General features: G+C 41.9%; 1 protein-coding gene across 2 annotated transcripts in view; it reads right to left on the bottom strand.

Moving 5' to 3' along the window:
- The window catches only part of EGFLAM (EGF like, fibronectin type III and laminin G domains), a 76697-nt gene that overhangs the window by 39246 nt on the left and 10045 nt on the right, over window positions 1–27406 (bottom strand). For both annotated transcript variants that reach the window (XM_051643270.1, XM_051643271.1), the window contains exons 2-7: window positions 18667–18776; window positions 16619–16702; window positions 14642–14668; window positions 10241–10358; window positions 9850–9985; window positions 3398–3564 (exon numbers count right to left, since the gene is read on the bottom strand). In XM_051643270.1, the coding sequence (XP_051499230.1) occupies window positions 3398–3564; window positions 9850–9985; window positions 10241–10358; window positions 14642–14668; window positions 16619–16702; window positions 18667–18776 (642 nt within the window). The remainder of the gene's footprint in view (window positions 1–3397; window positions 3565–9849; window positions 9986–10240; window positions 10359–14641; window positions 14669–16618; window positions 16703–18666; window positions 18777–27406) is intronic.

Genomic DNA, 27406 nt, shown 5'->3' with positions numbered 1-27406 from the left:
TCAGATAAACCCCAGCAGAAAACATCCCCAAGTAGCATGGGCTCAGTGTCTTCGGGACTCATCTCTGTCAGCCTGCCTAGAAGAGCTGCAAGAGACCCCAGCCAATGCACCATACCCTGAAGGTCCACTGCACTTGAGGCAACACTTGGAGTTTGTTCTTCAGTTAAAGTAAACATCATAAAAGCACTAGTTACTTCAAAATAAGCATAACAATACAGAATATTCATGCACAAACCTATAAATTTTTAAAATCCAAACACACTAAGTACTTAAGTGCCAGCACTACCTGGACTAAGTGTAATGCAAAGGAGCCAATATGGACTTCTGCCAGCTTCCTAAGATATTTCAGATATTTCTGATTAATATACAGGCACTCAGAAAATAACATACAAGATTTGTGGCATGTTTCACTGTTCACGTGGAAGGAGGCACCATTTCAATAATGAAGGTAGTAATTCCTATGATTCTTCACCCTGAAGAGCAAAGATGGGTCATTGTCAGACGTGTCAACTGCCTGACACCCACCCACTAACCACATGTAACTAATAAGTATCTGCTGGAAGTTTGAGAGATTCAGGCATCTGGTGCCACCTGAGATGCATTATGGTACCTGAGGCATTCCCAGATGATTGTCAGGTGTCCGGGAGACACATGGGAGGCACGTGTCCTCCTGTAGTGACAGCTGAAAACCCCAGGACCTACAGGACCTCAAGCCCACCAAATGTCTGTACCTGAGCATCTGGAGGGAATGGTTAACTGGGCCAAAGAAGGTAACCATTGGCTTTCTGGCTACTAGAAGGGGGGAAGGTACTTACAGACACATGATGTGAATGAGGATTAAGTTTTACTTGGTTGGCCTTAAGCTTAGAAGGGTTTGGTTGGGTTTTTCTGCTTTTTTTTTTTTTCTTTGGTTTTGTTGTTTGGTTGGTTTTTTTTCTTCTGTGTTAAGCTCATCAAACATTTAAGTCACTCTTCAGGGACTTATAGTGTTTTGGGGGAAAATAAATGTTCAGGCTATGCATGGTTTTAATAAAGAAATTTTTTCACAACAAACGTTTAGCTTTTCTACCCATGCACAAAGTATTTGTGTATCTGGTTAACATCATACTAGGCTCTTACACAGACATTACTGCTAAAGCCAAGTGAGAGCTGTTATATAAAATTACTCTCCTGCTTCCAGAGAGCCACAGAACTTATTGCTAAAGGCATGCATCTGTTGCTGCCTTGAACACTGCTCCTTGCTCTGTAAAAAGGTGGTTGTTACAGTTATCCCCAAGATAACACAGGCTTTCACAGATAGTGGCTATGTGTAGTTTTTAAGCCTATTTGCAAAATTCACGAGCTAAGAGCAGCCTGACAAGGGAACATTTGCATTTGCCAAAGGACCCAGAGTTGGCTAAAATAGCCCTAAGTGCAAATGACCTGGTGTGGGCCTGGAGCACATCATGGCCATGATATGGCCCCAAACTGCCGAAGCGCTGCCCGTTATCGGGGGTTGACCCCAAGCGTTGCCAGCCCCTTGGTGCAGGGAGACTAATCTTTCAGCCACAGGAGAGCCCATGTGCCTACCATGGGCCAGCACAACATTTTTAAGCCTATTCAGGGAGCAGTGCAACACACAGAATACACTCACTCCTCAGGTCTGATCCAGGCAGAGCATCAAGCTCATGCACCCTATGAACCTCTCCAGAAATCAGTGTTTATATACACTAAGTGTGAATTTCACTCCAAGCTCTACTGACAAAAACCCACGTTTTAGAGCTATCTCGACAGGTCTCTGCAGAACAAGTGGTTCCCAAAGGCAAAATACCTTTCCTACAGTACCGCAGTAAATAGTGCAGCATGAAGACTACTCCACATTTATTAACAGAGCTATACACTATCTTTTCTGACCAAAGAATGCAGCCACTTGCATCCACAGATAAACACAATAACAAGAAATACACAAGTATGCCTAAGGCAGTAGGGATCCAGGGGCCAACAAAGCCCAGAGCACACTGCACCTTCCTGGTTTTCACAACCATACAAACGCTTCAGAAATTAAACAGCCCTAACAAACTTCATGCAAACTGTTAATGGCATTGAATTTATGACACAGGCAAAAAACCCTCAAAACTGCAATGTAAGAGTCAATGAAAACAAGGGATTCACAGTTAGGGGGGCAATTTAGGAATAAATCCTTCATGGGTTAAATTGGTGGATCGTTAAGGACCTGGTCCACATTTCTGCAGCATGCAGATTCTTCTTGCAGGGCTCACAGTCCAACCTGAATACCAGCTGCTCATTTTCCACCAGTTAATGAAAAATGATTTGCAATTCAACATGGAGGTGAGGAAGAAAAAGAAGTCAGTTTTGTTGCTCTTTTTTAATAGTTCATTGATCTGCTAAAATTATATCCAGACCTTGTCTTGCATGGTATCCTGTCCCATATAAATGCCTTCAAAACTGGAACTTAGAAGTACTGGAAACTTTTAAACACAATAAATAGTTTGGCACACTCAGGATATAGATCAATTAGTCCCTGTACCCTGCCAGCCGTGGGTCTGTTCCATGCACTTAACTCTCTGTGACACTGGGGTTTTTGCTGTGCAAGAGATGTGATTGTTGGCTTGGTTGGGATTCTCACATACAGCTCTGACTTTGGGTCTGATGATGAGCAACAGCATCTCAAGGTCAGCCCACTGACACACCAGCACTGACAGAGGATTACATCCCAAGGAAGACCATCAGAGGTGCCCAGGATCTACTCCTTATTGCAGTGTGCATGGCCTACCTTGCTGCACAAATGTGAACGTAATAGGTAACAAATTGTCATTATTCAAGTGCGTTTGAATGTATTTTCATCTAATAATTTTGCTACTCAGCTTCTGGTCAAAAAGGGATACTCACTTGTTTATATCATTATTTTAATGATTGTGCTCAACAGTTTAAGACCCTCACTCCTCAGAATACAGCATAGATTTGCTTTGTTTTCCCCAGTTGTTTAAATTATAGCTGTAATACGTACAGTACTGTTTCAAAGGACAGAAAACGGAATTAACATTGGACTTCCCTCTTCATTTTTCCTCATTATATTCACCTACCAGTTCTGTGTGAAGCCAGCACAAAATTCAGTAACTAGCAATCAAAAAATTTCTTGCAATGACCCCCCAGAGCAGAGAAACGTCATGGGATTGCTTCTGCTTGAAGCTTTTCAAATCTCTGCTTACATCTTAACTTTCACAGGATGTTGCAAGCTCCATGGGCAGGACTGAGAAGTGTCAGGCTGTGAGTGACTGTGCTTGGAATGTGGCTCTTTCCACCAGAAGCCCTCCCACAGGCTACCCCAGACAGATTTTATTTACAGATACACTTCATTCTTACATGGCTCTAATTACAAAAAGGCAGTTCTACTCACTGAAGGTTCGGATGATGTCGCTCGGTGCACTGGCAGGGCTGGATCCATAGGAGTTTGCAGCTCGGATGGCAAACTGATACTTGGTATTTGGGAGAAGTCCCTTGAGAACCATAGACTCCATCTGGATCTGCTCTCTTATTACTGTCCAATTGCTGTCAAGGTCTGGCCTTTAGGATCAAAAGAAGTCAAAATGATAAATAATTAAAGCTGGCTGTGTAAATTAATTGCCTTTAAACTTTCCTGGGAAATACAAAAAATAAATGAGATATAAGCCTGATAAATCATCATTGAAATCTTTTACTCTTAAGGGGCCAGACCATGCAACCACTACTAAGCTGCAAAGCCTGTGATATCAAAACTATCGTCATACAAAACCAATATTCAGATTTTGTTTATAAAGCCAAGGAGGCTGTTTAGAGGACAGTTTGACAGATCATGCTCTGTTTATCTATTTTCATGGATTTGGGGTTCACAGGTTTCAAGTGCGGGTATATTACTAGCAGTTCCTAGTCTCCTATTTGGCTGTATGAAGCAAAAGTTCACAACAGAAGGAAAGATCCTGATTTATTTCTAAGAGTTCATGCTCTAATGCCACCAAGTCACTTCAAACATGCACAAGCACTAGCAGGAGAAGAATCTAACAGCTGATCTCCCAGGCAATCAGATTAATCCACCAACACTGGAAACTCTGGATCCAGTGTCTTCTCTTAAAACAAACAAACAGACAAACAAAACAACAAACAAAAAACACACCCCAAACCAGAACAATAATACAGATCACACAGCCCATGCACGTAGATTTTGTGACAACATTCCCATGACTGCCTTTGGAAAAAGCCTGGTTAACTCCTGATTCCTACTGGAAGCCAACTGTCAATAAATGCTTGGTTTAAGTGCCATTATAATCCATCTAAAATCAGCAGAACCATTCACATGGCAGTTTTGTCTCAAATGTATAAGTTCATCTGCAGAGGGACATCAAAAAGGAGAGGGCTACTTCAAATGCTTTGAGAGAGCATTCTGATGCATTTACACAATTTCTATCTCTCTAACAGTGGTTTCTACTTAACAAAGAGAGAATGGAACAAGAAGGCAAGAAACTACTAAAAAAAAACACCAAAAAATGTAAATGTTAAGTCTAGGCCACCCAAAATATTAAAATTGAAGCCTATGAAAGTAAAATAAGGACAGAAATTCATTTCAGAGAAAATTATTCCAGTGTCCTCTAGTCAGATGTCCTTATGATGTTTATTACAGGAAATAACCTCCAAGTGCTCCCTGAATCTACCGATGTTTACATAGCACTAGCTGCAAGTGTCTCCACCAGTCTTCCTGTGAAAATTATAGCACAAGGCAGGCATTCTATATGTGTTTATTTGCAGCTGGAAGGAAATGCCAAAGTTAATGTACGTTTCCTTTTACCAGTCAATATGAGATTTATTGATCGCTGAGGTTTCATTGCTTTGTGCCAGCAGGGCCAGTGCAGTGACAAAGCAGCAGCAGCTCCCAGCTGCTTAGCTCCTGTGCACAATGCGCAGGGTGCGAATATTTCATTGTCTTGCTAAAAATAAAAATAAAATCAGAAAAACACACAAGATGCAATGACAGCTAAACTGACCCTCTTAAGTCACCCTCCACCACCATTTACTGGTGGACAGAGAAGCATGTCTTTTGGCTATTCTTTCATTGTTTCCCTTCCCTGAGCCTGGGCCAAGTTGAAAATCCATGGTGTTTTCCAACTGAAAGCTGTTAACATTGCTTCCTTCCACACACTTAGTAGTGTTTTCAAGTTTCCTGTACACATCTCTTTTTTTGGCTCTAATTCTAGCCCAAGAAATTCCTGCTTGCTCAAGAGGAGCCTCAACAGCCTCTTTGCGACACACCCTGCCGATGTCTGTGCCTGAATGCAAACACACACCTCTGAGGAAGGGGCTCAAAGGATGTACTGCAGTGTGGAGAGTCCTTAAGATGATCCTAAGATGATTTACAACATAACACAAACCCTAGACTAGCATTCAACTTCACAGACTGTCTCTTGCAAGGCTTCCTTCTGCAGAAGTGAATAATAAAGGAAATGCCTGAAAACATGTAAGCATCTGCAGCTGAAGGAAAGGGAACAAGGGAGATTTATCACTAGACCTTTGCTGTTTCTCCAGAACATTCCCTGTGTGAACAAATCGGTACAAGATGAAAAAATGGCAAACAGATGGGGAAAGGAACAAAATAAACTCAGCTGGTAATGGTGTCCTGGGCCAGCCAGCTCCTGCGTTTTCTAAGCTGGGAACATTTTGTTGAAAACTGTCTCCGTGGTCCTTTTTTGCATCAAAATTCAGTTTGTGTCAACTTACACATCAGAAGAACTCATTTTCATGCCATTTTTCCCATCTTTCTGCAGAGCTACATCCCTTGAACCAGCAAAGATGTCTCTGCCTCTGGCCAGGACATCACAGGGCTGCTCCAGAGAATGTATCTGTGCATGGAGAAATCAGACCTCTTTCAAGGGCATTTTCTGCTCCTGAAGTTACAGCTGTGCATCTCCAACACAGAAAGGCCATACAGTAAGAGCTTGGTCAGTGACAGAGTTAGTATGTTTTTAAGATAATAAACACATGGATCAAGTCAGTTATGGACAGATACACATCAAGGGCAGAATTCTGCCCCAAACATACCCAAAATGTTTGTATCGTTCCTTTATGTTATAACCCAGGGACTGACTCAATTTAGAAAGCAAAATCTTTCTGATATAGAGAACAGCAATTTTACACTCACTTGCATTTCCTCTTAAAATCACCTGGAAATTATTCAACAGGGTGAAGCACCTGCTAACAATCCAGTTTTTATACAGTTCTTGATTGTTCTTTTGTGCTACATTTGTATTTATATCAAGTAGCAAATTCAGCTCTACCTTTTTTTTACCTCTTCTTGCTGAAGGTGACAAGTACAACACATTCTTATTCATATGGAAAATACTCAATGAAGAAAATAATGCACTATAGGATATTAGTAATTATTATTTAACTTTATTGGCACACTTTCTACAAAATATAGTAACCACAACGCCAGTTCAACTCTAAGGAAAGGAAAAGTAGACAGTTTTCTAACCTCATACTTCTAATGCTGCCTTACATTGTTAAGAATATCCTCCTTAATTTCTACATCTTCCACTCATCTTTCTTTGTCAATTACTTTTTCAAGGATTTAACCCTCACAAATACTGAGGTACATATCAAGACAGGTGTATCCTGCATTAATCAGGAAAGCAGTATTAAAGGTATTTTTGCTGGATATTAGGAGGCATCTCCCTGATCAGATCCGTTGTTTCATGTTCTTTGCAAATGAAAGTAAATATGAATGCCCAGTACAGTGCCGTGCCAGGGACAGCTACTTCAACATGGATTGGATTCAGGGTTACACCTTTTTTAAGGTGGAAAGCTTCAAAGTAATTGAGAACTCTGTTCACACCACTATGCTGAATCTGCTCCACCCTAACACCCATATACATCTTCCCAGTTTAATCGGCAGAGCTCCTCTAGGTCATTGCAGGAGAAAGTTCATGTCATGACTGAAATACTGAAAAATTTCCCCACTATGTAAAGGCTAATTTGGAAACCTGTTGAGTCCATTTGCATACCAAATGACCTACTCCTTTTAAGGGATACTCTGGTGAAACACACGTGGTTCTGTAGAAGATAGCTAACTATAAAAATCCAGATAAGTTAGTCCTTAAGTTTAGAAGACTGGGTAGGCAATCAACAGATTAAAAATTTGAGTATTTGGAGCACTTAAGTGAAAATTTCCAAGACATTTTTGAGAATAAAATTTTTATAGTATCTTTAGGAAAAACACCCAAACTAGTATACTGAAGCCCATGGTCTTGCTTTAGGGACTCCGACAACAATGTTGTTTGTCATAACATACTACTCAGTGTAAAGAAACAGTATTAACACTGAGCCTGCAATCTTCCATGGATTCCATTAGCTATTTTGGGTTTAACACATTGTTCCAGACATTCCCTATGAACTATGCAGTGAGCAGTGAGACCTACATTAGCTCTCCTCATTTTCAGCATTTAGCCAAGTTGGGATCGTGTTCTCTTTATCATCCTCTTATAGTCAAGAGCCAAGGGGAGCCTGAGTTAGCTCAGCCCTTCTTACCTCTGAAACCACCTGCAGACCTCTGCTGCCTACAGCAAACCAACAGGTCCCAAGGGAAACTCAAGCACATGCCTAAATACAGGCCCAAATTCAGACCCCAAGCAGAGACAGACTGCAGGTTAGCTCTGGTTCCGATTAGATTATGGTACATGTAAACAATTAATGTATTGAATTATCATGAGGTTTTAAACCTTGATACCACAGCTGAGTAAATGCAAATAGTGTTTTTCTCTCATCTCAGTCTCTTGGCATGGTTTTTCTAGGGTTAAAGTCATAAAGTTAGTTCTAAGGGGACTGAAATAATTTCAACAACATCATAGCTTTTAGAGGCTTGTGCTGCACCCAAGAGATGTTACAGATTTGCATAAGAAAGTCCTTAATTTTCCAAAAGCATAGGATAATACTGTATTTCTTTGACATAAGAGGATTTAATTCTTAATTTATTTGCACTGTTTTGTTTTGGTTTTGCATTTGTTTAATTCAACAGCTCTGATTCATGTTAATAAATTTTATAGTAATTAAAACTACATGCTGTAAAAGACAATGAAGCTTAAAGTTAAATCTTTACCTCTGACTGCCATTAGGGGCTATGGCTCATTGAACTTTCTCCAAATATATAATCAAGCTTCCAAGTCTAAGTCTAATCCTAAAATTAACAAATACACTTCAGGCTTAGCTTTAAACCTCAAACTAAACAATGTAATCAAAACATAGTGCTGTTAGCAAATTCTTTCCCAAAATCTAAAAACAACAAAACACTGAAATTTCAATTACTTGCATCTTTCGACTTAAACAAGGAAGGCAGCTTTCCATTCTCCAGCTGAATAAAATCATTTCAGGGTGCACTTTCAGTGTGTTAGATGGAGATGCCCACTTCTTCCATTAGCAAGCCCCTGGTGCTATGAAGAGGTGTACCTGAACCTGCAGGCTTCACTTTCTAGCAAAAGCACAGAGGCGACAGCAGTGCAGTCAATCAGAACCCAACAAAATCCTGTCCCTGTTCACCAGGCAAATGGGAAAGAAGAGATGGGGAGCAAAGAGAAGGGCTCAGGTGATGATTGTGTTAAAAAAAAACAGGTATTGGAGAAATTTCATGGTAATGCTACAGCAGAGTTTACATGATGGCCATAATGTGTCTTTAGCCCTCATGTCCTGCCTCCCAGTGCAATCAATATTAGATGGCTTCCCACTAAATATGGGGCATTCTGATTCAAACACAAAGTGCAACATAAGTTCACAAGAAGGCTTTCAGCCTGGGAACTCTTTTCATTATATCAATACCTTCTATACTGTAACCAGACTTGAAGCACTGGAAAAAAATTAATTATTTTTGTCTGTTTTAAGGACAACAACTCTTTTTAAAAAATTAATGTGTTTTTCTGAAAAACGATTTTTTGACCTTCACAGCTCAGAACAGTTAAAAAAAACCAATTCTCTCTTCTTTTCCAGTAACCTCAACTAAAACCTGTCATCAAATGTTCACACAAAGGATTAATTTCCAAAGGTTGAATCTTGCATTCACTGTAAGGCTGAACATAGGGGTAAGTGCATGAAAATAAGCAGCTTTGCATACTGGCTTACACAAGTATATGAACAGTCAGGTATGAATACTTGTTTGTGTATGCAGATACAACCACCTCCTCCTCCTGACCCTCCATATGTATCTTATAAAATCAACATTATTGGCAGTTTTTCACAGTCCAGTTCTATCACTGCAAATTTTAGAGTTCAACATAAAAAAAAAAAAAAAAAGGAAAAACAACCAGCACCCCACCTCCCCCCAACAAAATCTAAATGGAAAGGCCAAATTTCCTGTAAACTTGATTAGCATTAGAATAACAAAGCAAGTCTGAGTTTTGCAAGCTCAAGATGTGAGACTTCTGTCCTAAAAAACCACCCAACATACTGAGCTTGCAAACCCCAGATTATTTCCTACAACAGCCCAGCATCCTTCTGCTCAGGGGAACTGCTGTGCTACACATTCTTTTCTCAGTATGGTTCAACAGCATCTGATGACAGGAGAAACTTAAAACTTCATTTGCCCAGGCCTTTACTAAAAAAAACATGGCAAACTAAGAGTTTGTTTTCTTCAATCAGAAGGTACAATTTATTGGTGATTTTATAACATACTAGATTAATTCCAGTAATTCAACACATACCCAGAGGAAAACTAAGTTTACCACAGATAGAAAGTAAATAAATCATGAGAAGAATCTATATGCAGTTTAACAGTGCAGTTTAGGTAAAAAATCCTGTAGTTCACAAACACTGAAATTCAGACTCCATGGGCATACTTGCCTGATAAACTCCACCGTATAGTACTGGATGGGAGAACTTCCTTCACTCTCTCCAGGCTTCCAGGATAATGCAACTTCGGAATCAGAAACTACCACAATCTGGGGCTGGTCAGGTGGTCCAGGGGGCATGCACTTGTCTAAGCCAGAAGAAATGCAAAGGAGCATCAGAGATATGGACAGGCTATCATCCACTTAAACCCAACACCCACAGACTGGGGAACCAAATTTAGAGGCTTCTCCCTTTACCTGTTGTCCCTCTAAACCAATATACTTGTGGAAAAAGCAATAGTAAAATATTACGATGACAGAGTTTCTCAGGTATGAGCAACCTGCCATGTGACTGATGTGTGCCCTGCCAGTTTTGCAACAGAGAGCCATGTATGCAGCGTTACCTTGGGATAAGGTTGTCACATCTCTGGGCATGCTGGGCCGTCCTTTTCCTGCCCAGCCATATGCTCCAACACTAACACGGTGTGGAGTGCCTGGCTTCAGATCACCAATAACAACCTCCTACCAGAGTCAAGAGAAGACAAGACAAGAACATGGTGAAACGTCTTCCATGTAACTGGTGATGGCATTGTGAGCTGGGATTAAGGGATCCTATACAGCATTTTTCATGTAACCTCCTAGGAAGATTGTCCTCAGACCAGCTCGGAAGCAACAAACACAAACAGCACCACGTGTTTCCTCTCAAGCTGCAGCTTTGCCCTGGGGAATCCACAGGGATGACCTGGACCCATTTCTCAGCATAACTCACAATGTTGCAGATGTTTGCATTCGCTGCCTAGTTGTTTTGCTGGTGAAGTCAAAGTCACAAAGTATTCCCTTCCTCGAGCCAATTGCTGGCATGTGTTATCAGTCTGGTACATTTTCTTTATTATTTTGGTTTTGTTTTAAATCCAGAGTCCGGAAGCTCCGGAGAAAGAAGCAAGTTGCTGCAGTGTGAACCGATGGTTTTTAATTTCTCACGGAGCAGGGATCAGTCCCAAAGCCTCTCACAATTTTCCTAGCCCAGCTATCAGCCTTGACCTGAAGCAAGCATTTCCCTTATTTGTCCTTCTACCACAGAAACAGAAAGATTAACCCACAACTACTGTAAGGGAGGCAATACTAACTTTCATCTGAAAACCTTGTGCTGCTGAATACTGTTCCAAGGAGCTTGCCGAAATCTCCCAGAAATTAGCAAATATCACCAAAAAACCCTAAATTTTATTACTGGCTGGCACACAGCATGGATCAGCTTCAGACATTTAGATCTGGTCTTTAATGGACCCTGTGTATGTGTGTATAGAAATCCAGTATTCTTTACATACAGCCTATCTGTGGAGAGATGCAAATCCCAAATGTACAAATTTTGACAGCATGTACAAGTAAACAGAAATACCAGGTTCTACAGCACAGACTGTTTTGGTGTGAAAAAAAGCACTTACAAAAAATCCTTTACAGAAACTTTTCTTCTCTTTCCATCCTTTGATATTAAAAACATTATTTACAGTGTGTTTGAAAATGTAGAGATCTCCTTTCTTTTCACACTGGAACAGACTTTAAATCTGCATTTCCAGTTGCAGTAAAATAGTAAACAATGACAAAAATTTATTAACTGCTAAATTTCCTCATGACTGCCTTTTGGACAAACTCTCCCTCTCTATTCTTTGGGGAACTCCTGTTATTACTACATCACTATTAGGCAACACCCTGCCATCTGTCATTTCTCTAGCCACAGTTTTGGAGCTCCATCACTGATTTCTAATTACCATTGACCATTATCCTGTTTTTCCATCATTCACCCTTGATCTGCTTGAATGATTTGGATTCATCTGAGAGAGATTATATCACTGCTTGAAAAGTAACTGCAGAGAGAGAGGCAGCAAGAACACTCACACAGAACAATTTATCTGGGTCTTTCCATCTTATAGGTGAAGTGACTGAGATCTTTCAAGAGGTGATCTGAAAAACCAGTTGCTGAAAACCCAGCACCTCCTCCTGATGAAAATACTGACGATCCTGCTCCTGCAATTCCATTCTCCCTGCCACACATACTGTCCATCTGTATTTAAACTGCGGGTCTTTGATCCTGATGGCATCCCTTTTTATTACATTCAATCTAATGAAAAAAAAGTAATAAAATCCTGCATTATATGTCTTTTTGCTTTCACACTATTCAGGAACTTGGCTTCTGCAGACAGTGGGATATTGATGTACTTGCCCCATATTATTACCTCCAGACTCAAGTCTAGAATGAACTAAAAAGAGTGAGTCTTATTAACAAGAAGGCCAATCAGATTGAAGTCATAATATCAACTTAGATTTTTAAATTCAACACATATACCCTCAAAACCTCAGGGAGGTGCTCTCTTGCCTTACACACACAGCTACACGCCTCTTTTTCTTCTGGCAATGTCCTCATACAGTGACATGTGAGATCTTTGAGATCAAGTACCTTCTAATCTTTAAGATCAAGACATCAGCGAATAGGTAAAGATTCAGGAAATCACCGAGCTCCTCTGACCAGTGGCAATCTTAGGGAATACCCACCTCACACCAAAACGCTTTCAAATGAGATTCTGGAAAATAAACACATTTCTTTGTACCCCACTGTCCAGGAGCCTGGGTGTACAAATTTCATCTCTTCTCTGTATTTAGGAGAAGCATCTTGAACCCAGGTTTTCTCCACCTCAAAAGAGACACAGCAACTTCACAGATAAGTAATTTAGGTGGTATGTTGAAGAGTTAGCTCCCCATCATTTCTGTAGTCTTTATCTTCAATCAGATTGCCTCTACAGTTTGAAACATGATACCCTAAATTGGACATTACGTTGTTGATGAGGCTCTACTAGACACTGACCTCATTTTCTTGTCTTACATAACACTCTTGCTAAAACCCTGCAAAATGACATTTGGTATTTTCATTACAATCTCACATGCTTGAATGGCATGAAGCAACATGATGCCTTTTCTGTGTTAGAGGGGTCAGGTGTGTGTAGAAACCTTATATCCCCCCCTGCCCTGCCACACAGCGTGCCCTCCCTCCAAGTGTGCTGAAACTGAAACCTGGATTACAAATTATCTTCCAAAGAAAACCTGTTTTCTGTTTTGGTTTGCTTTAATCCAAAAAAGCATCAAACCCTGTGTTACAGCACAGCTGCAGAAACTGAGCTATATTTAATGACACCTGATCCCCTGACAACTCCTTCCCCGCACTACTGGTCTCAGCTAGTCACTCCCCATTTCGTACTGGTGTCTTTGGTGATTTGATAGGGAGCATTATTGCTCTCTGGGGTTCTATGACTGACCTAAAACCTCCCACCTTTAAACTCTGCAAATTTTTCTTGCCTTTTTTTTTTTTTAAATATTTGTGTTCAACTTCATTAATATATTGCCCTGTAGAGCAACTGTCTTATTAAATTGTACTGCGTCTGCACTTCTGGCTGCTCTCTCTGATGTGTTCTTTATTACAAGATGACATCATGTAGCTATAATACATTATCCACTTTGCTAATGCACAGGCGCAAGCACACATGCACACACAGAAACAGGTGAGCCAGTTCAGCTCTTGCTAGGACAGTCTCACATGGTCCAGAGAAGCTTCTGAGGCAGCAGCAGGGCCTTACCTGGCACCATCAGAGGAGACTTGGTGACAGAAACATCAACTATGCACACTTAACCACAAAACTATTGCAGATTTCTGTTGAGTTTGGTATGAATACAACAGAAAGCATTTCAGCAAGAACACCACTTCCTGAGGATTAATGACAGCTGGGAGCTGATTAATCCCAGTCAGTCATACTTTTCCACAAGTACCCCTCAGAAGTGTTATTTTTGTCAAGCAGGAAAAAAAAGGGCCCAGCATGGAGCCTCAACTCTGAAATGCCGTAATTCAGACCCAGCTCAGCTGGGATCAAGCCAGATAGTCCTGGTTCAAGTACATCCTGAGATCTCTTCCAGACATCAGCCTCCTACAGTACAACCAAACTTCCCTTAATTGAGACCATGAAAGCTGCATGAGATCCACCAACTTTGTGGGATTTCTCTATTCCTAGAACAGATCTCAGAGAAAAAAGTTTGTAAGAGATTGTTGATGTTTCAGTTAAACACTGAAATTGTTGCCCTTATCCTACCCAAACTGAGCACCTCCTGCTTTTTTCCCCCTCACAATATGCCTAATCTGTTTAGTGCTCAGAGGAAGCAGGCTGGACCAAGTGCACAACTGGAAATAATTAATCTGAATATTTCACCAGCTGCAAAGCCATTGAGAGGGCTGGTATTTCTTTCAAACCTGTTTTATACTAGTTCTTAGTCTCCCACTCCTTCCTCCTGGGTGTTCAGTGGCTGGCCTCTTCCCACCCTCCTCCCCCTCGCCTCTTGCTGGACTGGCTCAGGTTTTTTCATCTACCTCCTCTCCCACTGCCAGACTGCTTTGTCTTTCCTGTCACTATGTGTCTGACTACACAACTGTCCTTGTCCCCACCAAGTCCCCACTGCCTGGATATAGCTCATTTTCTACACAAATTTCCTCCAGCAAAACAGGACAGCCATAAATACTTTCAATGACCAATAGGAAAGCTTATCCATTGCTAAAAAGGGAGCCACCATCCCTACACACATCCTCCTTAATTTTAAGCTTTAGGTATTATTTGCCACATTTTTACTACAAAGTACCCTGTGTAAGTGCTAAGTAGAATCACTATTTGAGACCAACTTTTGTGTGTGAATGTATGGTAACACCAGGTCAAAAATGTTCAATGTCATTTGAAATCACAGCTGCAACTAAGCTTATATGAGGCAATACTTACAAAAATTGCTTGTCCTTCAAGTTGACCCTGAGAAAAAGTAAAATAGGACTTGTTAATGAAGTAACATACTAAAAAGTGACAGCAATACTACATAAATAACAGGTCAGGGAATTAAAACAAGGTCAATCCATAGCAGTCTATGTGGCTGGTATTCATCTGTGTGGGTACTGGGATACAGACTGTTCTCCCAGCAAGAATTACTGCTGTTAGGATAAAAAAAAACCAATGTGCTGTTTGATCTTTGTTGACATTACTAAGAAGAAGGTTTGTTGGTTACTTTTTTTGGGGGGGGGCGGGGAAAGCAAGTGAAGAATAAAGAGATAAAGATCAGAAGGGAGAAAATAATGCATAAATAAAGAAATAATGTATGACGGCAACTAGATTATTTAATTTGCCATGATCCCAGAAACCTGCAAGAGTCAGAACTGACAACCAGAGTGAAGGAAAACTGCAGGAAGTCTGAGCATCCCCTCTCACTCACAGTTCTCAAAGGGAAGGTTTCTCAGCACTGCCCAACAGGATCAGGAAATACCAGTGAATGCGTATCACTGAATATCAAGTGGGGAGCCTGAAGGAAGAGGAGTGAGGAAATAAAGGAGAATAAAAACAAAGAGAAGAGAAAAGAGGAAAAAATTGAATTGTGACCAAATAAAAATTGGAAAGCCTGGAAAGCTCCTCTGAGCACACATGTAAGCTTTTGATTCCTGTCCTGTTAACCTTGCTGTCTTGTGGTCAGATTGCCCTTCGCAGAGGGTGGTATGAAAGCACTTCTCTCACGGCACCCAACCAGCAGCACTCCTTCACTCTCTGCCCAAGCAGAGGCTGGAAAATCGTTGTGTCTGCCTTGCTAAATTCAAAAAGCAGCTTCTCTGGGCTGAGGAAGCATCAGCATGTCTTGAGTACCCTTAAAAGCAGACAGTGTTCAAACTATCCAGGAGCAGAGAGGGGTTGCTTTCAACTCAGCACTAATTGCTCAGCTGTGCAGCAGAAGAAGATGGGCAGTGTTCATTTGTCAATGGAAATGGAAGTGGAAATCGGACAGAAAAAGGGAAGGAGGAAAGAGAAGGAGAGAGTAAAATAAAGTAAGAAAGCAAAGGAGTGATGAAAGGAAAAAGAGGAGACTGAGGGGCAACCTCATCAGTGTTTACAAATATGTTAAGGGTGAGTGTCAGGAGGATGGAGCCAGGCTTTTTTCAGTGATGTCTAGTGACAGAAGAAGGGGCAATGGGTGCAAACTGGAACATAGGAGGTTCCACGTAAACATCAGAAAAATCTTCTTTACTGTGAGAGTGACAGAGCACTGGAACAGGCTGCCCAGAGAGGCTGTGGAGTCTCCTTTGCTGGAGACATTCAAAACCCACCTGGACGTGTTCCTGTGTGATGTGCTCTGTGTGATCCTGTTCTGGCAGGGGGGTTGGACTAGATATCTTTCGAGGCCCCTTCCAACCCCTAAGATTCTGTGACTTGCACAACTGCAACTAAAGCAGCACTATTAAATTTTAAATTCTGTACTTCAGGAGGCCACAGACTCACACAGAGAAAAAAACACACTGAAAACTGTGTCTCCTTTAACTTACACACTTTCTTGTGTCAGACACTGCAACACACATACACTGATATTCCAGCTCTGTGTATAGAGTCATTCAATTTCCATTCCATGTGGGGAAGTACATAGAAAATGCACATTAAAAATAAAAATTCTTATTTTAGTAGATGTCAAAGGTCAGTACAAAGAAGATGCAAGCAATTCCCAATAGTTTTACATTATAAACTAGGCAGCAAACAAGGAGCAAATGTATATTCACACTGACTGAATCACAGAAAAAGTTTGTGATTTCCTTTTGATCAACACCAAGAGCACAAATGGGGCTTGGATCCTCAGTGTAGCCCACAAGCCAGCAGCAAGCTCACAGCTACAAGTTCCCACATGCAAGCTCTGCTGCAGTGCTCTGACTGCTGATGAAAAGAAATACTCACCATGCTAAGCATATCCAAGCTCAAGGGAACATCGTGTGAGAGCTGTTTAATAGCTTTGTCATCTTCAATCTCTGAGTAAAAGACCTTGGGAAGAAGATACAGTCAAGCTGGTTAAAGCAATAAGGCAATGCTTCAGAATGACTTCAAAACAAGTGCATTGTTATCACATTATGGGCAGCATTTGAGCCCATCATCATACTTTTCCAAAAGCATGAAAAGCCGATGCCCTTAAACATTCCCTTCATATTTGTTAGTTGTGAGTATGACCATCTTACAGTGTATACACTGAACTGAGGTGAAACACAGCCAAATTTTCAGGGCAGACTTGACCTGACACCTTTAATTGTGCATCATTTGGCCATGGTCAGCTTGGACAGCTAAATATTTGTGGGACTGGTCTGCCCAAGCTAGGCATTTTGCTTCATATAAGGAAGATACTTACATTATGTGATTACGTCACTATAAAACTCACTTTATCACAGAAGTCTCTCCATGCCTCTTTCTGTGTGCTGAATACTAATGAGCCAGAGCACTAATGTGCACAGAGGTCCCAAAATGCCAAAGGGTCAAAAGCTAAGATGAAGTGAAGATTGTTTCGATATAGCACTACCAATGCTATTCGTCATTGGTTTTACCACCATACCTCACATGAGCTCAAGGCTTAAAAATAAATGTGAGTGCTTGATGTACTGCACAAACAGTGAAAAATACTTACAATTTGTGACTATATGGTATTGGAACTGTTTGAAAAATATCATGAGCTATAGAAAAGGCTCTTACTCACTACATGAAAGAATGGACCCAACTACACACAGAGCCCATCTGAGGCAGCATCTGGCCACAGCAAGTGCTTCTCAGTGTCCTAGAGAACAAGCACTTTCCTGACAGAAAAAACAACCCTGCAGCTGGGCTGCATTAGTGTCATTTACACACCATGGGATGAAGGGGCAGAGATACCTGAAAATATGAGTTTCAGGGAATTTTCTCACTCTTGTAGTATATATCAACAATAACAACAGTAAGAAATTTTCTGCTTCTCAGAAAATATAAAATTACATAAAATTACATAAAATTTAATTTTGGAGTATTTTTTTCTGGAAATTTCAAGTCTTTCCACAAAAACAAAAATAAAAATATAACTGCAATTTGTATTTTCTTAAAGAGGAAACCAATTTACTCTAGTTGATATTGCACATTTTTGGTGGTAATTCCCCACTGACTGACTACAGTGTTGGGCCTGAGCTTCATTGACATGGAATACCTGTTGAAACAATATCTAATATACATTAATAAATGGCAAATTAGTGCTCATTGTTTTTCTGCTTGCACACTAAAATACAGAACCCAGGTTCAGCTAGCCACTCTGTATTGCCTGACAGGCAGCAGCGAATGTGGCAGAGGCTTGGAGGGAATCAGAGCCACCCCTACAAAATTTCTGGGTAAGACAGGAAAATCACCCCACTTCAAGCAAAATTCACCACAAAGGTAGGGAGGGAATTTTAAAAAGTCTCTTTTGATATGTAAGGCTGTGGCTGGGCTCCCAGAGATGTTGTGCAGTACAGTATGTATCAGGGGAAGTGACACCACAAACTCTCCTTCCCCTGTAGCTGCTGCCACTCTGGGAAGGTTTAGAGGTGTCGCTTGGAAAAGCTGCTCCTGCTAAAGCAATCCCCAGGCTGGATGGACAAGTCAAAGGATCTAAACAACCCTGGAATCACTGCACAGTGTAATATTGACCTGCTCTGCCCTATTTTACTGTTTTATCAGCTGCAGAGAGCACAAAAATCCTTGCACAAAAAAACCACAACAGAAAAGCAATCTATATCCCTTGGCATCCAACCCAAATTCCCATCATAGCCTTCTTCTGAAACACAAACTGCTTGTTAAAGCTACAGCTCAACCCGTTCAAGCTCCCTGATCACGTTCTGGGCAGTGGCACAATTTGTTACCAGAGCGGGCTCTCCCCCTTGCTTGGCTGGGCCATCAGGGCGGGATGAGGCCACGCAAGGCACTGCCCTCCCCTGCCAGCAGCACCCAGGGTCACCCACCGTGTATCCCGTGACGGTGCTCGCGTGCTGCTTCGGCATCCGCCAGTGCACGCTGAAGGCTGTGCAGTTCAGGGAATCCAGCAGAATATCGAGAGGAGGCCCCAGCCTGTCTGCTCAAAGCAAAATGAGGTGGTGTAAGAAGTCACAGGACACAAAACCTCTCCTTTAGCCATCTGGCAGGCGTGGCTTTGAAGAACAGATGTGTGCTACTCTCCTTTCAAACTGTCAAACATAGCCCGCTGCTCACATTTAGCTTGGGTGCACCTTTTGCCTCTCCACCACTGCCCTCCAAGGCAGCAGCAGGATAGCAGGAGAGAGAGGACAAAGGGGGACATCCCCTCTCCCAGTGGCAGCAAGCTGTTGATCAGCTGAAGACACCTCGTGGACACCTTCAGGCTCCCCCTTGCTGCCTCCCACCCAGGCTTCACATTCAACAGAAACACCAGAGCACCTCTTCAGCCTCTCACTGCTTTGGCACAGGCCGAGACCCCCTTGATGGGCCACTAAGAGACCCCAGGATCACGACCAGTCTCTCTGCAACCTTGATTCCTCCGTGACAGCTATGGATGGGAAGAATAACAGTTAAGTGAGAAGGAAGTTTAGCCCAGGGAGAAGAGCATAGAGGACCCCTCAGTTCCCACCCTCCCCTCTCCAGATGCAGGTGACAGCGATGGGATCTCTCGCCGTCAGGCTTTCAGCACTGCCACGATCAACCCTGCCTCCTGCAGTGGGAGGAGGGCATTTCTGTACAGCTACACTGGTCACACAGCACCTATCCATCTTCCAGGCTGATATTTCAGTACAATAGCTAATTCCGCTCTGACAATAAAAAAATGCTGGAGGAGAAGGGAGCCCTGAGATCCACGTCTCATGTTAGCAACTGCATTTACTGCCTGAGAAAGGGGGAGGTGGAGGACTGTGTCTGCTCTGTAACCCAAGCAAGGTTTTTAAAACAGTCTCTCCAAACCACCACCATCTGTGCTCTTGAAATCAAACCCACCTAACAAACAATAGTAACAGAGAACTGATTCAGACACTGCAACAACTTCATTTTTCCAAGGCAGCAGTTTTACTATATTTAGTTTTTTGCATGCTCTTATCTACAAAAACTTTAAGAGCTAAGGAAGCGCTTTTTTTCCTTTTTTCCCCCTAGGTCTGACAACACAAGAAGTAAAAACAAGCTACTGCAAAGGTAATTTTTAGATTTTTAAGCACGCTTACATCATACTTACACTCAACATTTCCACCAACATATTTGATTTGAAGCTAAATACAAAATTTAACAGCTTACAAACTCCACATAGTTTCAATCACCACCAATACCTGAGTAGTTAGAACAAGAGCAGAACTGATATTCTGCCTTTTTCAGACTGAGCCTGTGTTTTCCCAGTTATAGGAGATTTTTTGGATTATGTTTCTTCATTTGAGCGAGCAAGCATGGCCAGCCAAGGTCCATACCTGTCAGTTAACACTGGTCACTCTTCATTTTCCTGGCATTTTTATCTATTTATTCCTCTCCAATGCTGAAGAAATCTTGGACAGTGCTAGGTATAATAATGAAAGGATAAATATATAAATGAGGTTTAAGAAACCCTAACTTCTCTCACCATTCAATCCCTATGCCTGAAGCTTCAGCCTTTCTTATCTAAAAAAATTCCCAGCAGACTGTCTCATGGGCAAGGCTGCCCAAGCACTGCATGTGATGGGCTCCTTACCAAGAACTTTTTTTCCCTTTTTATTGTGGATACAGCACAGTGGGTCATCAAAAAAAGTCAAACAGTACACTTTCAGAGAAAGTAACGAGCTGTTGTATGATAGAGGCCTGTATCTTCTACACAACCCAAGGATCTTGCTTATCAGTTCAGCTTGAATGAAGATCTGAAGAATAACACACTATTGTAACATCCCCAAGATGTTTGTGTAGCTGTAACAGGACATTATATATCAAAGAAAAAAAAGGTATTTAGGGCTCTACCTGCATGAATTGTCATCATTCTCTGCAATGATCTAACCTGAGATAATGGAGCACACACAAGAATTAGAGTCTGCCCTAACAGGCTCCTACTTGGTAGACCCAAACCACCAGCCAGATTCCTAGGCTCCCTCCCAGCCTGCTATGTTTCCTAGAGGGTAAAGCAGGGAGCAGCAGTCCCCTCCCAGCCCTTTTCCAGGGACACCATCAGCACCTCCCTTTCCCCAGCTCCCAGGGAAGGGGCACAGAGGAGTTAAGTACATGGATCTTCAAGTAGACAAATAACCAATGCTTTGGGCAATGCAGTTCAGCAATCTGTAGGCTATTAAACATGTTTCTGAGATGATGGAAACTACCCAGGACCCAAAGACAGGGACATCCACACATCCATACTGTCTGTACAGTGTGTGGAAAAGGTTCAGACTCCCAGCAGATTCTGCCTGGCAAGGCTTGGAGGACATCACAGCTCACAGACCAACTCTGTAAGTCAGCACAGACAACTTTTAGGAAGGCAAGTTGTCCAGCCATGTAGATGAGAGCCAAACCATGTCATGCTACTTGTTCTCTGGGCCCTCACTCATTTCATTTATTAGCACAGCCTCAGTCTCAAGGACTCTGAGCACAGCAGTGTACCACCTCCTGTGCTCTCCTCCAGCCCTATGCTCAGCAGTAGCTGGACCATACATCACCACCATGTACCACCCACTACCCAAAGGAGAGGCAGGGAAGAGCACCCAGGGCTGGAGTATCACTATTTACTTAAGCAGCATTACAGATTCGGAAAACACCTTTCCATTCTTCACAGCACTAAGTGAGGCAGATGAGTATTAGAGCTTTAAAGGAAAAAAAATACCACCAAAACATTATCTTTTAACCTATTCACGGTTTCCTTGCATTACTTTCTAGAGAGGCTCTGTAAAACTAGTTTACTGGAAAGCATAGTTGCTGAAATAACAAGTTTTAATCAGCAATGAAAAATGCTTATATAAGGCAATCTTCAAATTCATATTCTGAATGCACTATAGGGCAATAGAATTATTTACAGAAAGTACTTGGTGAATAATTTGGAACAACAAATGAATTTGAAAAAATGCATTCAATTTGAAGACTATCTGCAAGCAGAGGGGCAACATCTGTTTAGTAAGGAGCCACGCCATTAATTATTCACCCAGCCCTACTAAAACACTACTATCTCCAGCTTGCAGCTGGTGAAAGAGACACAGAGAGCCAAGTACTGACCTCAGTTACACTGGCCTATAAATTGTCACTGGAGCGGTAAATACTAACTTAAGGCAGGGAAAATGAGAGCCAAGAGCCAGGGAGGTTTGTATTTCCATCCTCCTTGTTTAATTCTCCCTAGAAGTCAGAAAGTTTCCCAAACACAACAGACATGGTGGCAGGGGGTGTGCTTGGGAACCAGCTGTAAGCACCCTCAGCACCCAGCACTGTCCTTGCGAGCAGCCTTGGGCTGCTGAGCAGCCAAGCGATGGTTTGGGGAGCCTGCAGGACCCGCTCACCCTGCCGCCCTGTCCTGTCCTGCCTGGGGTAAAACCCTGCCACCCGCGGGCACGCCGGGGATGGCACTGCCTCCTGGCTAAACTGAGGAAAAGGAAAACCTGGCCCAGCCCTGCCTCATGCACACTTATTTCTTGGGGAGGAAGAGAGGGCAAGGCAGAAAGGAGCATCTCACGCAGTGTGGCAGTCCCCGCAGTTCACTGTCACCACTCCTGCCCTTGCAGTTTACTGATGTGTGTCTGGGGACTCCGAGCCACTCCTAGCTGCCAGAGTCCGAATTTCATACAACCTGGCAGAAAGCAAAAAAAATGTCCATTTTTGGACTGAACTTTCCCTTCATAACCATGATAAAGCAATGGCGGGATCTGACCCAGGCAACATTTATGCCGCTGAGACTCAGTAGATGTCGTGGCTTGGACAAAATCCTGCTGCAGCACTGTATCAGAGTGGTTTGTCAGCTCATCACAACTGTTGCAATACATATCACTGCTTTGATAACAAATTATTTTGAGATAAATGTGTGCTTGAGGTATTTTGCAAGATTACACAGAACATCATGTATCAGGCACACTAAAAATGGATACTAAAGCTGGTCTGAACATTTATGTCTTTATGATATGAAGGTCATAGACTAGGAAACATAAAAATAGTTTTCAAGGGTAAATTTTTTGGGGTATTTGTAGCTCTTCCTACAATTGAGGTCAGAAATACCTCTCTTCTTATAATTCAGCCCGACATGTCCACTAACCTGGTAGCACCTCACACAGTGCAAACACAACAGAGCCTCCTCCTCCCAGTAACCTGCTTGATGGGGCAATACATCTACTACTGGTACACAGTTTCAAGATCTGCCACAGTGATGATGCCACCTGCAGATGGCTTCTGCATGGATTCTGTGAAGACCTAAGAAGGTATGGAGATTAGCTCTGATCAGAATGAAGAAGGAACCCCCTACTGCCCATGCAAGGGGGTTGGAACTAGATGATCTTTAAGGTCCCTTCCAACCCAAACCATTCAATGATTCTAAGATTATATGATTATACAAAAATGAAATTAAGCACGTTCTGTACAAACACAGACATCCCCCTTTCCTGCCAGCCAGGCATAGGAAGTTCAATATTGTCCAAAATGCTTTGATGAAACTAGTAATGGCAACAAATACTTTGGTCCCATGGAGAGAAGCCCTTAATCAGAGGAGGCACACTGTTACACATATTATCACTACACTTTGCAAAAGTATATAAAATACCAGAATTTAATGAGGACTCAGCTGCAGATAAAGAATGTTGTGCTGACAATGTCGCATATACTTTTCTCCTTATGCCTATTCTGTTTTGTTTATACATCTCTTTGGTTCTGTACTTCTAAAAATAAGCAAAAAAACTGCTTAACCAGTAAAGAAGTCAACAAAGTGAGCTGAAGAATTCATGAGCCATCACCCTAAACTGGAGTTAATTTTACAATGTTTAGATAGTTTAAATTAAGTAACTTTAATAATTTAATAATACTTTTAAATAATTTAAATAATTATCATTATTTAATATTTGTCTTCACAAAAGCAACTCAAACGAAAAATGGTAAAAAAAAGCTTTCCCATCAATAGAAGTGCTGTTTCCACTGCAGCTCCTATCACTGCATGCAAGAGCCTCTGCCCATATATGAAACACCCAGAGGCTACTACCATGGTGGCCACAGGGCAAGTGCCCCCTGGGTATGGTCCCCAGGCTGTGACAGTCAATGACATACCACTGCCTCCTTGCCATCACTGAATCCACTAGTGGAGATGTCCCTTCCATGTCTACCCTTGTGATTCTAAGCAGACTTAGCTCGAGTATCTAATGGGAACTCTTCAAATCAACCCACCCACTGCTCCCAGCCTAACCATGCAGGCCTCATGCAGGGCTCGGGAGCAACCCCTTCAGCCTGACTCTTTCCTCCAGTTACTGCAAGAAAACTGCTACTGCAGACAGAAGCAAGTTCCTGCTTCCTTCCAGTCATGAAGTGACCCCAACATGTTATTACAGTGATCAGTGGTTATGGAAAAAACTCACCTTCAAAACAAACACATTTCTTCAGTTCATAAGCTTCACATCTTAAGTGCTTTGATTATTTGGATAAAGCCAGCTATGGTCAGAGCTTCTGTTTTAGAGGAAATTTCATAACTGATTTAAATTTTTAATCAGATTAAAATAATACTGCCTGAAAATATTTTTTTTTAAAATATTAATAAATTGAATATCTAGAATAATTTGGGCTGGGCTATTTTATTTTATAATTTTAATTACATTTTGCATATCATTTTATCCTTCCTTTTTAGATGTTTATGCAGTTTCACCTAACAGGTAGTTGCAGGTAGTTGCTGGTACTGAAATAATATAAAATTAATACAACAGATGGAATACACATGGGTATTCATTTGGTATTAATACATACAGTAATTCATTTAAGGGAAAATATATTATTTTCATCTTTATTAGTTTGTGGTTCGGGAAATAAAAATCTTCATACTACATATAATGATAGGGCATAGATTAACAAAACTATTTCATTACGATATTTTAAAATCTCTGTGGCTAGCAGCTAAGAGGTACATACTGAAGGATTCTTTATTTTTCTGGTTGATGTGTCTCCTACTTGTGCCCATGAAACAAGATAGATTTGTTCATAAACTGCCTGCTGTCACTACTTACAGGCCACAATGTAAGGAAAGGAATAAAAACTTCATGAAAGACAATGCAGACTAAGTCTAAATTGAAGTTTTCAGAACGAAATATTTTCCAGAAAGATAATTTCCTTTGGTTTTAATTTCAAACATTATTTAATTCAGTTCACTAATTAATAAAAAAACACAACCCTATGTTTTATTGAAATAGCATATTATAATTGAAAAAGGTGTTTTCAAGAAAAAAAGTCTTTCCATTCCTAGAGCTGGAACAAAGTGTCTTATGGCCCATTCACACTCCCACTGAAACACTGGTGAAATTCTCATTTGCAAAACAGTAACAGTGACAGGGTCTTTTCTTATTTCACTTCTTTTTCCAGACTGAACAAGGTTACGCAAACACCACAGTGGAACAAAGACAGCATGACAAACTGAAAAAAAAGGTCTGGAAATCCTAAATTAAAAAAATGTGCCATCTTTTCATCTCTTTGAAGTTTTTCCAGCTCCCACTGCCCAGCAGTGGTATGTAGGAAAGCCAGAATCTCCCAGCCAAAACAACTACAAAAGGACAATGACTTGAAACTGGAAAATTTCAGCCGGTCTCTCCTGGTCCTGCTTGTGGTGCCCAGAGTAGCAACATCAACACCGACAACAACAAAAAATGGAAAAATCTTGACAGCCATTGCTCTGAACAAGCCACCTACCTCTACTAGTGCCCTAGATCCTGATAATGGAAAATCCACTGGGTCACCTGCAGGCTGCTACAGTGAGCACCAGCACAGAGACTGCAGATGATCCAGCCCTATAGAGGTGTCATGATTTTACACCCAGACCACAGTGCACAAACCTTTGGAGAGACTAACCCAGTCTTGGTTAGTTCTTTAAAAATACTGGAATAAACACAAGGAAAATAATTTAAAAACATAAAACAAAAAACAGCCAAAAAACCCAACAACCCTAAGCACTATAATAATAGCAGGCTTGGACCCATGTGATGTTTTTCTGATGCAGTATATAGCATCTGTTATCTGCCCCAGGTACATCTGAGGTGACTGTCATTGGGGTATTTATAGCCCAAGGAAGAGGAATGAAGGAGGCAAAGCTCAGAACTTAAGCTACAGAGCAACACAGAGAATCCCATTAAAAAGGAGCAGGCACAATGTCAGTGGTGACTTTGTCGTGGCTTTTCCTTATTTGCCTTGGCCCTACAGATCACAGGAGAAAAGGGCAGAGGTGGGAAGCCCTGTTCCCCTCCCCAGGCTCCTCCTTGGAACAAGACTCCACTCCCAGAAAGGCTCCAACTAACTCTGCTGAGAAGGGAAGGAGAGAGGAGGGGAGCTCTACATGGTACACAGTGACTTTCAGGTGTGCAAAGGAGAAACTGAATTTTTAAACAATTTTCTAAAGACCTAGCTATAGAAAAAAAACCTTCTAGCTGTGGATGATTACATGCTGGAACTACTTTGGGGGAATTCCTGATGCTGACGGTTATTCAAAGCAGGGGACATCATTATTGCTGAGCAAAGGTCTAGTTTATACCTGTCCTGCCTTTGTCAAGAGGAATAGGCAGGGCAATCTTTGGATAACTCTTACAGGCTTGTGTTTTTAATGACTACTGCTCAGAGGCCAGTCTTACTGACACAAGTGCATACATTGTAACTGCATCTCAGATAACTTGGTGAAACATTTGTCTTACTGGAAGCGCTTTCCACTTTCAGTATAATCCTAGTGTACAGTTGCCTGTAAAAAGCACCATGATACTCGTCTGCATAACTTCAGGTACATTCCGGGAAGCTTGAGTCAAAATCCAGAGCATATGCCCCTAAAAACTGGCTTTCTCTGCAGTTGTCAAAGCCCCAGTGCAGAGACGTGGCTGCCTTAATCCCTGATGTCTCTGCAGCATCTTGGCCTGGCAGAGGAAAACAGTAGCCATGTTCCTATTCCCAGAGAAGGGAAGCACTGTGGCTCACCTCTCCCTGCTCCAGCCTACAAGGTGCTTGAATGCAAAGCTCAGCATTCTTCCTGGCTTGCGATTTCCTGGCTGGGCTCAGACCTGCATTGTCCCTGCGGATGTGTCCAGTGATCAATGAGCTGTGGCTGGCCCTGTCTGCCCTGGTACTGCATGCCTTCTCATTAGCTGCCTCACCAGGCCAGGTTTCAAACAAAAAAAAACCACAAAGTCTCAGGAAAGTTTAACATAAGTATTAGAAAACAGTGGAAAACAAGAAACACATTGGTATGTCTGTGCAACAGACTTCAATAATCCATAGGACAGGCTGGGTAAGAACCAGCATGCTAAGCGCACCCCCTGGCATACCCTCTGACCCTGTCTCTATACTGGGACTAGGGTAGGAACAATTTAAAAGCCTCTCAGCTGAGGGGCAGCAGCAGCTTTCCAGCCAGATGTCCCAGTGGCTTTGCACATGCTGCCTGGGTGAAACAGACCTGGGAGCCACAAAGGAAACTGCACTCAAGGGAAACTGTGTCACCCAGAGGCAGAGCTGCATCCCAGCCCTGAGCAAAAGCAGCAGCTCACTGTCAAAAGCAAGGGCAAGGTCTCATACTTTCTCCTGTCCTGCCACCTCCCCACT

Source organism: Apus apus, chromosome Z (genome assembly GCF_020740795.1).
Source record: "Apus apus isolate bApuApu2 chromosome Z, bApuApu2.pri.cur, whole genome shotgun sequence".
Lineage (NCBI taxonomy): Eukaryota > Metazoa > Chordata > Aves > Apodiformes > Apodidae > Apus > Apus apus.
Note: the sequence above shows the minus strand (reverse complement) of the source record. Positions and strands in the feature narration are given on the sequence as shown.